General features: G+C 37.2%; 1 protein-coding gene across 2 annotated transcripts in view; it reads right to left on the reverse strand.

Moving 5' to 3' along the window:
* The window catches only part of DGKB (diacylglycerol kinase beta), an 835,840-nt gene that overhangs the window by 565,830 nt on the left and 256,141 nt on the right, over positions 1-13,869 (reverse strand). For both annotated transcript variants that reach the window (XM_054692402.1, XM_054692401.1), the window contains exon 2: positions 11,144-11,401. In XM_054692402.1, coding sequence (XP_054548377.1) covers positions 11,144-11,213 — 70 coding nt within the window. In that variant the 5' untranslated portion in view covers positions 11,214-11,401. The remainder of the gene's footprint in view (positions 1-11,143; positions 11,402-13,869) is intronic.

The raw sequence follows: 13,869 nt of genomic DNA on the forward strand, positions 1-13,869 counted from the left end.
ATATGGAATCACCAGAAACCCCAAACAGCCAAAGCTCTCCTGAAAAAAAAAGAAGGGAATGGAGGCATCACACTCCCAGACTTCAAACTATACTACAAAGACATAATCATCAAAACTGCCTGGTATTGGAACAAGAACAGACACACAGACCAATGGAATCTAATAGAAAATCCAGAAATAAACCCACAGATTTATGGTCAACTATCTTTGACAAAGGAGCAAAGACTATGCACTGGAACAAAGAAGGTTTGTTCAATAAATGGTGGTTGCTACATGCAAAAGAATGAAGAAAAACTGGGAAAACTGGGTCGCTACATGCAAAAGAATGAAGCTTGACTATTACCTCACACCATACACAAAAACCAACTCAAAGTGGATTAAAGAACTAGACATAAGACCTGAAAATATAAAATACATAGAAGGAAATATAGGCGAAACATTACATGACATGCACATCAAAGACATCTTTACAGACACATCACCCAAAGCAGTGATAGTGAAGGCAAAGATAAACAGCTGGGGCTACATCAAATTAAAGAGCTTCTGCACAGCAAAAGAGACAATAACAAAAACAAAGAGAAACCCCACCAACTGGGAGAACATTTTTGCACACAACACTAATGATAAAGGACTGATCACAAAAATCTACAAAGAGCTGATGAGACTCAACAAAAACAAAGAAAATAATCCACTCAAAAAATGGGCAGAAGAGGTAAAAAGAAACTTCTCCAAAGAGGAAATGCAAATGGTCAACAGGCATATGAAAAAATGTTCAACATCACTAGTAATCAGGGAAATGCAAATCAAAACTACCATGAGATACCATCTTACACCAGTGAGAATGGCACATATTAAAAAAAACTAGCAACAACAAATGTCGGCAAGGTTGTGGAGAAAAAGGAACTCTCCTGCACTGCTGGTGGGAGAGCAAACTGGGGCAACCACTATGGAAAGCTGTGTGAAGATTTCTTGACCTACTAAACATAGAGCTTCCATATGATCCAGCAATTCCACTCCTAGGCATTTACCCAAATGACACAGAAATAGTAATTCCAAAGGGCACCTGCATCCCTATGTTTATAGCAGCACTATTTACAATAGCTAAGATATGGAAACAACCCAAATGCCCAAAAATAGATAACTGGATCAAGAAGATGTGGTACATATACACCATGGAATATTACTCAGCAATCAAAAAAGATAAACACATGCAGTTTGCAGCAACATGGATGGAGCTAGAAGGGATCATGCTCAATGAAACAAGTCAGAAAGAAAAAGAAAAATACCGGATGGTCTCACTCATAGCAAGAATTTACAAAGCCTAAATAAGAGACCAGGAAAAAGACTAATCAATGCAAAGTAATAATCAAAATCAACAAGAAACTATAAACCAGAAATACATTGGGGGGGGGATTAGGGAGGGACGGGGGAGAGGAAGAACTAGAGTCAAAATAAGGGGGGGGGTGCAATTATATGGGGAATATAAACAAAATGAAAATGCATACATTGTACAAAGATGAAAAATGATGTAAGATTTATATAAAATAAAATACTTAAAATAAATTTTTTAAAAAATTGAAAAAATAATATTTTTTTAAATAATAAATTTTATTTTTATATTCCCCATACAATTGCAGCCCCCCCATTCTGACCCCAATCCCTCCCCTCCCGCCCCCGCCCCCCTAAAAGTGTCTCTGGTTCATAGTTTTTTGTTGATTTTGATTTTCGCTTTCTTATAGTTATTCATTTTCCTGGTCCCTTATTTAAGTTTTCTAGATTCCTGCTATGAGTGAGACCATCCGGTATTTTTCTTTTTCTTTTTGGCTTATTTCGCTGAGCATGATCCTTTCCAGCGCCATCCATGTTGCTGCAAATTGCATGTGTTTATCTTTTTTGAATGCTGAGTAATATTCCATGGTATATATGTACCACATATTCTTGATCCAGTCATCTATTTTTGGGCATTTGGGTTGTTTCCAAAGCTCAGCTATTGTAAACAGTGCTGCTATAAACATAGGGGTGCAGGTGTTCTTTGGAATTGATGTTTCTGTGTCCTTTGGGTAAATACCTAGGAGTGGAATTGCTGGATCATATGGAAGCTCTATGTTTAGTAGGTCCAGAAATCTCCACACAGCTCTCCACAGTGGTTGGACCAGTTTGCACTCCCACCAACAGTGCAGAAGAGTTCCTTTTTCTCCACACCCTCGCCAACATTTGTTGTTGCTAGTTTGAAAAAATAATATTGATAATATTATTTATAAATGGAAACTACCTATAGAAAGGAAGTACTATTTATTAGTAAGAAGTTATTATTTATAGATAGGAAATATTATTCTCATCTTATTGTTGATAAAAATAGAATCCGAATGAGACTGTGATGACTTGTCTTATGATCCAAAATAAATGATAGATTGCATTTTACTTGCATGACACTCAACAAATTTAGGAAGTTTCACCAGATATTGCAGATCTCCATGAGACTGGGCATATGGAAGAATGCATTCTCCACTTCCTTGAATTTAAGTTTGGTCATGTGGATTGCTTAGGGCAAAGAAATACAGGCATATCACTATGAGAAAAAAGTTTTAAGAGTCATCACCCAATTCATAAGCTCCCCATCTCTCTGCCAAAGCATCTGCAGATTTTTAAAGTTGATGACTACCCCATTTGACTGGGACTCGATAGAGGACAATGTGAAATTTAACTTTGCTGACTGAGACTGAAAATATGAGCAAAGCATAAATTTCTATTTTGTCACTGGTATTCTGAGAAATTTTCAATCATAGCATAACTTGACCTACTTTTAACAATAGTTCACAAAACTCAGTACTTCAACATTCAACTTTATTCGACCCACTCTTAATAAAAATGTGTTTTGGCAAGCCCAAAAGCTGAAAAATTAATGTTTAAAAATCATTGAGTATGATGCATCTTTAGGACACTACAATAATAGAAATATAGACACATCACTTTCTTTTACCACTACAATATTTACATATTTAATGATTTAAGACATATGAACTCAGAGAAGTCACCAACAGGAAATTCAATCTGAAGTAGTACAACAAATAGGAACCAGAGCCAAAGACGAGGCAAAAGAGATCATGCAGGCAACATACATTCCAGAAATAAAATCTGGGTCAGATCCAGGAACTGCTGAGTTAATCAATGTGAATCAGAAGAAACAGGGTCGGAAACAAGAGACATGCATTATCCAAAATAGACTAACATTTTCCAATTTCAGACCAAGTGTGAAGATAAAGTCAAGACTTTTCACATAAGTAGTACACATGAGTAAGCCTAAATCAAGAAAAAAAATGCTCATTTGATTTAAAAACTCTCTTGGTCACCACCATCATCATACAATAACATTTGAATCCTGAGCATTAATGCATTTTCACATTGAATCATCTTCACAATCTTAAGACATAGGTGAGAAAACTGAGGTGTTTATCACTGTAGAACTCACCCCATTTAGTATGACATCAATTTATGTCTTTCTCACTCAAAATGCTAAGTGGTCCTATGCCACTTATTCTTGTCTATACAAAGGGAGTAATTATCATTAAGTGGTTTGGCCTTCTAAAATAGAGGCAATCTAGCACAGGGCATACGCCAAAAATAAAAGCTAATCCCAGCACGACAAATTAGAAAGAGGACTAGCATGTGGTCTAAATTCTCTTAACAATGAATTGAATGCCCACATAGAGGAGGTCAAGTCTCTCTCTACTCTCTTTGTCCATCTTGTATGTATCAAGCAGAAAACATATCTCAAAGACACCATTATTCATGCTAGAGGGTGGAGACTCTGGAAAGTATGACTAATTAAAATGGAAAAGGACTTGGTCATGTGTTTATTACAATAAATTCATGATTTTTTCCTATCTCTCTGGCCCCTCTTATATTTTTCATTAAAAAAAAAAAAAGTGAAGGAAGTTCCAGAGACAGGAGACATGAGTGTAGGTAGACTAAGGAAATTGGTCTGTACTTTAGACAGAACATCAAGTTTCAGGCCTCCCTAGTGGTGCAAGGGAGTAAGACACAGCCTATGAAGCTATCTGCAACCATTGCAGCATGAGTTCGATGCCTGGCCAGGGAGCTACCCACATGGTGCAGCAGACCTCTCCTGATTCGCCCGCTGCTCTCGTCAGCAGTGTATTTCAGTCACTCTGCCTGTTCTGTTCCCCGCACTGTCTCTGGTAAATCTTCTCACCCCCACACCTCTGGCCTGTACCCCAGTTCTTATATGTATAAAATAAATCTTTTAAAAAAAAACAAACATCGAGTTTCATGCATGATTCAGTCCAATGTACCAAAATAAGAGACCAGAAAGACATTGTAGAACTGAAGCCATAGTCATTAACTTTGCGTCTTTGCTTCATCCTATATGCAAAAATCCTTTGAGAGATGACTGATATAAGAACCTGAAATATGATTAATAATCCACTTACTTATATGCCTACCTTCAAAAGAAACATAAATGAATTATTACTACTTGGATCTCTGTTGTCACTTGTTGTACTGAAGAAACATGCTAAGTAATCTGCCTGAAATAGGTCATCTTTTTCTGAGGTTTACTGAATTGAGTGAATTAAACTTGGATATTATTTAAAGTGATGAATTAAAATTTACTACTTAACGATGATGATGATTTGCTCATTAAACCCTATAACAACACTTTGAGGTGGGAGTCTATTTTACCAAGTGAGGAAGCTGAAAGCTAGTTTACATAACCTAGCCAAGTTCACACCACTAACAAGTAACAAAACGATGGGGCTGAGATTCAACAGTCAAATATTGGTATGCCTGTGAAGCCTGGGTTCTTTCCAGTAAGCCATGTCACATGCCTCTCTCCAATGGAAGAAATTGTACCCTCCATCCAAATGTGGCACATGGGTCCTTACTGAAAAGAACAAGTTCATCATAATTTTGCAACTCTCTACAATGCCAGCTGCTATAAACCGTATGAAATTTATGAAAGTTTGGAAGTTTTCCCACCATAATAACACAGTATTTTTCAAAAATAATTTACATGCTATATAACAAACTTTATAAATAGCAAATAAAAAGTTAATCCTAAGTCACAATATGTGGGCAGATAATGAATCACTTGGGAATATCATGTAGATTTTACATAGAAAATATTGTTATCCATGAAAAGACCTGCAGTTTGTTAACCCTTTGCTGTGTCATGAAACCACTAATATGACTGAATTCTCTACGTGGCAGGAGTGAGAAGTCTCTATATTATAACAACAGTTTGGGTGACTTTATAAAAGAGTGGAAAGGAAAATTATATGCCCCTCCCACATATCGATGGAATTGTTTCCCATAGAGTGACTCAGCCTGAAACCTTAAATAGGAGCATGGTCTCGGCATGCTCCAGGCAGCCACAGCAGGCCTCACATTAGCTGCCGTCAGCTTTTGTGGGGACAACACAGAACTGAGACTGCCAATAGTAGCAGAAGCTTCTACCTTGTGGGAAAAATCTGGTCTTGTAGCAGAAAAAAATGATACCAACTCTAAAAGCTTCTAAATGCGGTACTTCTCTACTTGAGTGTCAACAGTATGTTCTAACAATCAACCTAACACACTCCCTTTCTTTTAAAATAATATTGTAAGCAGCCATATCACTTATGTCAGGCACTGTTCTTATTATTTGACATATATAAACTCATTCAATTTAATACTTATAATTTTTAATATATCCCCAATTTATAAATGTGAAAAATTGGACCCAGAGACATTAAGTAACTTCCCCAAAGCCAGAATCTAAGGTATGGTGAGACCAGGATTTGAACACAGCTAGGTGATATGCTAGATGATATGCTAGGTTCCTACCCACAAATACGGTGCCAATATTACTCTATTTCCCCCCAATTAATCAAGAGAAGAGCCTAGAAGGTGAGAGAACATTCATAGTTGCAGGGCATAATGAACTAAACATTTGTGTTCCGAAATGCAAATGTTAAAACTCTACCCCTTAATGTGAGCATTCTTTGGAAGGAAATTAGGTGAGGTCATGAAGGTGGCACTCTCCTGAAATGGATTAGAATCCTAAGATGTGCCCCTAAGAAGCTTGCTACTCCTCTCTCATTCTAACCAGCTTATGAGACAACAAGGACAAGTTGGAAATATACAAGTCATAACAGGGCCCTTAATGGAACAACCGTACTGGCATCCTGCTCTTGGACTTCCAGCTTCCAGAATTGTGCTAAGCAACTATATATTGTTTACAAGTCACCAGATTTAAGGGACTGTGCCATAATAGCCCAAACAAAATAGAGCACAGGGTATACTAGGGCAATTGCGACAAGAATTCAAAATCATAACTTCCAGAAATGTTGCTTATGTCACCTCCCTAGGTCCAAGATTGAATGATTACATTTTGCTTGGGTAGGGTTTCCATGAACTCTTTAATCTTAACCAAGAGTTCCACAACCTCATCCCATTCCCAAAAAGCATATAAAACATTTAGTAAATAAATAAAATGCATAATTTTAGTAAGTTGTAAAGTTAGCCACAACTATTTTTTTTTAATTTTTAGTCATTTACTACAATAAACAATTTTTTCTTGAAAGATACAAAACAATTAAAATCAAGATAAAAAAATCCAGCACACCACTTTTCTAGGAGAGTATGGAAGAATATCACTTAGCCAATATTGTTCTGCAATATGAAAAGTCCATTTTTTAAGTACTGCTGATAAACTGATCACACGTACTCAATAGCAAGGAAAACAGTACTTTTTCAGCTTTCAGAATTAACTGTAATTATGCTTTGACAATGACAATCTATTACACAAAGATTCATTCTACTCATTCTATTCCTATGGATACAAGAAACAATTCAGAGGATTAAGTCCAACATTTTTCATGTAGTCTTGGTTGTTTAAAAAAGAGTAGTATGGGGCCTCCCTGGTGGCACAAGGGGTTAAGTCTCAGCACTATGAACCTATAGACAGCCACTGCAGTATGAGTTCGATACCTGGCCAGGGAGCTGACCCACATGGCGCAGCAGACCTCTCCTGTCTCGACTGCTGCTCCCCTCAGCAGTGTATTTCAGTCAGTCTGCCTGTTCGACTCCCCACTACACCTCTCATGAATCCTCTCACCTCTCCCCAGCCCATGCACCTCTGCCCTACACCCCAGCTCTTAAATGCATAAATAAATCTTTAAAAAATAATAATATGTCTAGTTATCATGGTATCAGCCTTATTTTTTAAATTCAAAGTTAGTTAATTTGTCTCCTCATAAAATCTATTTTAATAATGTTCTTACACTCTATCATTTTTCAGTACCAATTTATTGAAAGCGCAATAATCTTTGCCTCTATAAGTTACAACTCTTATACTTATGACATTTATTTTACCACTGTTTTATGCATTTCCTCAAACTGATTATTAAATAATGCATTCTTATGATATATTTACATGTAATTCCATATTCCCTAGCCAATCAAATAAAAGCAGCAACCTATATTTAAAACTTTAGTATTAAATTGTTTACCAATTCAAATGTAATTTGAATACATGAGCAATAGTCATTAAAATGATATGTTAACTATCATGGCAATATTCTAAATATTATTTAGATTATTATTTATTTATTTAGATTAATGCTTTCATAGGCATTTTTCCTGCTTGTACCAAAAAATCAGGAGATATATTTTATAATCTAGCTAAATATAACATAACCTAAACCAAATTCACTTCTTCTTTACTTGGGGGATTATGTTAAGCAAACCCCCTATTCTCCAAATCAAATCTTTGAAGTTAAATATTAGATCCCTCTCACTCGCTCTCATTTCTACATAATCTGTCAATGCTCATATTTCATTATATTATTTCCCAAGTTTTCCTGTAAGCTATAATTCTAAAATATTTTAATTTCCACTTCTCTGGTGTTCCTTCATTATCCCCAAGATCTAATCTATTCCAACAGCCCATTGACCTGACTCTAGTTTCTTTCCTTTACCTTATACCATTTTCAGAGTTGCAAAATTAAAACTCTTGAAGCACAACATTGTCTATGTTGCTCTCTCTACACTTAAAATACTACCATTACTACACCCTGCTTAATTCTAGCTTAACTTGTAAATTTTAATTTCATCTCATTTTACATTCTTAACTCCACTCACTTCCTTTATTTGTGGTGTATCTACATATGGCTCATCTCCCTTCCTCATAGCCAAGCTAAATTTCCTTTTTTATCTATATTCAATGTCCATTTACCTTAAGCCTATTTTTCAATATTTATTTCAAATTATGTTTCTTCCCTAAAGAGTGCCCCTTCTTGGGCCTCCTTGGTGGCACAAGAGGTTAAGACACAAACTATGAAGCTTGCCACAGCCACTGAAGCACGAGTTTCATCCCTGGCCAGGTAGCAACGCACATTGCACAGCAGACCTCTCCTGACTCTCCCGCTGCAACCCTCAGCAGTGTATTTCAGTTGATCTGCCTGTTCTGTTCCCCACTCTGTCTCTGGTGAACCCTCTCACCCCTCACAACTCTGGCCTGTACCCCAGTTCTTGTATGTATAAATATTTTTTTTAAAAAAGAGTTCCCCTTCTTCATCTCCAACAGCACACAGGACCCCTATGACCCTAACTTTACTTGTAGAATTAACAATATGCTGCTTAGATAAAGAATCATTTATGCATTAGTTTCTAGCCTTTGTTAAACCATAAACTTCTTGAAGGGAGGGCTCCTATTTGTTCATACCTATAGTGCCAACCAGAATATACTCCCAAAATAGATGCTCATAAGTATTTTCTTAATTGCTGCATATAACAGCAAAACCATATAGAAACTGGAAACCACAGGTAAATCATTTTTTCTTACTTTTGAAATTATTAAATAGAAAATGTAGGTAAGAATTCAGTCAAAATGGACTAAATTTTCTTCATGTGATAAATGGATAGATCACATTTTCAGTAACTCAAAACAATTTTAAGTATGAGGACCACATTTTGACCCTTTCTATGTGAAACCATTTTTTTTATTTTTTTACATCATTGTTCATTTTCAAACAATGTTTGCTCCCACCCAGTGTAGTCCCCACAGAATTTTCTTCACCAATGCACCTGTGCACCATCACCTCAGTCTCCTGTGCTCCTCCCTCCCTCCTTCTGATCCCTCTCCCCCTCCCCTGCAGGATGTCTCTGATCTATAATTGTCTATTTTTATGAAAACTATATTTTCATTAACATTGACTAAAAAAAAATGCACATGCTCTCATGGATTTCCAACATTCTCACAAAGATCCATAAGCACTTACACTATTACCCAGAGAACCTCAGCCCTTGAGTTAGGGAGATTTTAGAAAACCTTTGAAACTCAACTTTTCAGATAAAATGTGTATAATTATAATCCTAACTTAAATATGTAACCTACAAATGTGACTGCTATTATTCACTCTTATTATCACATCTATTTCTTATTACTGTAAATTTCCCTTCTGTATTTAATCTCTTCTCTGCCTTTCCTTCATAACATTCCTGAACATACCTTCTATGGGCCACACCTCCTGTCTGTGTTAAGCATCAGCAGCTGCTTGCACTGCGGCCTCTCACTATTATAGGCTAGTGGCTTTTTTCCTTTCCAATTCTTACTTTTTATTCTCCCAGGCACCATGTTATTCCCTCCACTCTCACCATTTCCATTATATTCACTACATATTATTTTTTCTCTACGCATCATCTGAACCATTTGGGGGCTGTAAGGGCAGGAATGGGCCACAGTGCAGGTTTTCTATGATCCCAGCAGATGGGGTGAGGGAGGAGTCAGAGCCCTCAGTGGCTTTTGCAAGCTTTTATTGGGATTTACCAGGCACAAGGCAGGCAGGGGTGCTGGGGGGCCGGGAGGCTGGCAGTCCTCCCAGCCCCCAGCAAGTCTTCACTCTATCTGGGCTCTCTGGCATTCTCTGGTGGCCTTGTTCTCGTGGTTCTTCTGCTTCGTGCTGCTTCTGCTTCTCTCTCAGCTTCTGCTGGAGTCCCCGCGACACCACCCCTAAAAGCCCAGTCTTAGGCCAGGTGAATCCCATCTACCTATGCCCACACCCTATTCCAGGTGCCCATCATCAGGCATGCATTCAGGGCCACAGAGTTCCATCATCTATCCTGATGCTGGGAGGGCAGAAAAGCCTGATACTTTTTACCTTACCCTACAGGGGCCTCCTATTTGTTAGGTGCTTCCTTTTCTCAATTTAATACCTTGACCCAGTTGCTATTCTTACATTTGTAACTCATTTTGTGAGTTCCATATCCCACATACATTTCTGTAATTATATAGTAAGATACAATTTTCATGTAAACAAAATCTTACTATGTATGTATAAAGAAACCTAATATTTTAAATTGCCTACTATAAAGTGTATTACCATGGCCTCTCTCTCTTGTGTAAATACTCACAGTAATGAATTTTTAAGGTCCTAATATCATTCTTTACAATCTCTAGTTCCAGCTACATAGTGTATCTGTAGGGTAAAGAAAATATCAGGCTTTTCTGCCCTTCCGCCATCAGGATAGATGATGGATCCTTGTCCTGAATGCATGCCTGATGGCGGGCACCTGGAATAGGGTGCGGGCATAGGTAGATGGGATTCAGCTGAGCTAAGACTGTGCTTTTTAAGGGCGGCATCACGGGGACGCCAGCAGCAGCACCAGTAGCAGCAGCAGCAGCAGCAGCAGCAGCAGCAGAAGAAGCCGAAAGAGAAGCCGAGAAGCAGCAGAACGAACGCTAGAGAGCCCAGATAGAGTGAAGACTTGCTGGGGCTGGGAGGCCTGCCAGCCTCCCAGCCCCCCAGCCAGCACCCCTGCCTGCCATATGCCTGGTGAACCCCAAATAAAAGACCTGCAAAAAACCACTGAGGATTCTGACTCCTCCTTTACCCGGTCTGCATGGGATCAGAAAACCTGCACTGTGCCCAGTCCGGCCTTTACAGTATCTAAAACTCTCATTTATGTTTAGCTTTTCCTTTTTCTTACGTCAAAAGTTGATCCCAAGCTGACCTATTTATGAACAAAAGACACACCCACACCTACCCCAATGCTGAACAAGATAGGTTATCTGTTCTTAAAAATAAACGATACCTTGTTTAGCAACAAAGTCAAATAAAATTAGTTTATCAACATGAATACTTACATTCAGCATATTTTTGAAGTTGGGAAAATTCTGAGGGGCTGAGGTGCACCCACTTTTCCTGGTTTGTCATCGTGGTGGTAAGTTTTCTTACATACCAGGTGAAGAATTCTTTGTTCAGGTGTTTGACAGAATTCTATGCTTCAAAGTTCCCACACGGCATATTTCATGATAAAGTATCTCAAGCTTTCAAAGTATGCAATCTGTCAACATGAAACCACTGTGGATGTGAGTGTGTAGTTTCAATAATATATTAAAGCACTGTAGAAAGAAAAAAGATCAAAAGATTAATATTATTGCACAAAGGAAAAAAATGACAAGTTTAAAGCATGAAGAATTTTAATTTTCTAAATAATGAATTTCTATTATTCTATTTTGCACAATACTTGACTTTAATTACCTATTCATTTGTGAATGGTATTTTAATATAAATTTCTTAATGCCAGGTCATATAAATAAATTTAATAGAAAATGCAAAATATGAAGAACATTTTATAAAGTCTAGCTTCATACAAGTAGATATTTTTGTCAGTTTTATAAACTCCACATTCCAAGAGCAAACAAGGTGTCATTTTTATTAAGCTGAATTCATCAAGTCTTTAATAACTAAGCAAAATTTTAAAAATCTAGACTTAAATTATGAAAGGAGGTTAAATAAACTCTGTAACTATCCATGCATATAATCTGCTCGTGTACAGATTTCTAATAATGAATTGAAATGGTTCTCAGTAAAAGCATATATGTTAGCAATCATGCAAATCAACTTTGGAGTGCATATAAATTGCTTTTTTCTAGCAATAAAAGAGATAACTTTAATTCTGCAAATTATAAAAATTTACCAAATTAAAGCAATTCCAAATGTCTGAGACTTGCATAATGATAATAGATAATACTATTGTGAATCATGCCTAAAAATAAATTCCTAGGTTATCATGGACCAGCAGTCACAGTTATATTTATAAAAGCAAACAAAATGAAAAACCATCTGGTTTCAACTTTTTATCAGAGACATAGTAGTCAACTGCACAGTAATCAATTGGACTGGCACTATGATTGCTATAGAAAATAAAATAACTAGAAACATTTATAAAATAATCATAAAAACAAAATGGCTAGAAATGTATGATTAGAAGATTTAGTTATACACATGTCATCACCTAAAGTCATGGTGCTTAGAATGGGCTTTCACCTCACATTTCTCCAGCATTTTTTTGCTGTTTTCCACCATTAACATCAAGACCTCACTGACGCACCCTGTCCTCTACTTTAAGAAACTATCTTGGGGGCCTCCCTCATGGCACAGGGGTTTGACTGCAGCACTGTGAGGCTGTCCAAGGCCTTTGCAGCGTGAGTTCAATCCTGGCGGCTGGGGAGCAACCCACATGGCGCAGCGGGCCTCTCCTGTCTCGCCCACTGCTCCCCTCAGCAGTGTATTTGGGCACATCTGCCTGCTCTGCTCCCCACTCTCTCTAGAGAATCTTCTCAACAACCCCCCCGCCCCCGCCGCGACTCTGGCCTGTACCCCACTCCTTAAAAACAACAACAAAAAAAAAATTAAAAGAAAGAAAAAAAGAAACTATCTTCGTATTATCTGTTCCGAGTTCTTGCACTCAGTTTTACAAGTTGTTACTTTCCTATTTAATTGGAAATAATGAAGATACCGATGTATCAAGAGAGTCCGAGTTGTTGTGTCTCTTATTACAATCATAACTTCATTGAAGCAAAGCAAACTAAAAAGATAAACATTCATCTTAAATGATGGATATTTCCTTGTGTCTTCACTTAGTTTCTTCCAGAAGATTTCATCCTTCACATTGATTTCATTCTAACAACTTGCTTTTGTCCAGCTGTATGTGGTTTTTGTGGGACTACAAAACAAGGTGTCCTGTTTTTTTTTTTTTTTATCCAAAATGAGATGGATGATTCAGTCATATTTGGCGCATTAGACTTTGCATCCTGGGGCTTTAAATGTTGAGTGGAATGATTCAAGGACAGGATTAAAATAGCTGGACCTAAATAATTACAGCAGTAATTGGATACCTGTCCCTATCTGAGCCCAACTCTGCAGCTATCTTGTCATCTTCAGAAACAACTAGTATTCTTTTCATAAAGGATTAAGTGGACCAGAATCAATTTCTGTTGCCTACAATCCTAAAAGCTTAACTTATTATAACAGCAGTTAATTAAATCATTCAAAAAATGTTGACTGAACCCCTCTGTATGCCAGATAATATCCAACACACTTGGAGTACCACAAAGAACAAAACACACAAAAGATGAAAATAATGCTAATTTGAACAATGTGCCAACTTTAATTATTGCTTACAGTAGGACAATTTCCCAACAATATTTGTGTGTTAGATCATCCAATCTTCACAAAGCAACTCTGTGAGGTACATGCTAAATGTCTCTCATTTGATACAGAAAGAAAATGGCTCTCTGTGTGATGGAAATCTGGTAGACATTAGAGACTGCTAGAAGCTCATCCAAACTCCATTACCCTTGACTCCTTGGTAACAGAATCCTCATCTTATTGAATAAATATACATCCATCCAATCAACTATCTCTCCTGGATTCTTTGCGTAAAGAGGCTACTAATGAGAGTTAAGCAGATATAGGGCAAAGTATGTAAGAATTCTATTTAAAGAAAGTACTGGCAAGTTATCATTTAACTTTTGTACTCTTCTTCCAGCTTCCTGCCTGTAATATTGATATGTTGGCTAAAAAC

The sequence above is a fragment of the Talpa occidentalis genome, unplaced genomic scaffold (assembly GCF_014898055.3).
Source record: "Talpa occidentalis isolate TD23 unplaced genomic scaffold, MPIMG_talOcc4v2.1, whole genome shotgun sequence".
NCBI classification, from domain to species: Eukaryota; Metazoa; Chordata; class Mammalia; order Eulipotyphla; family Talpidae; genus Talpa; species Talpa occidentalis.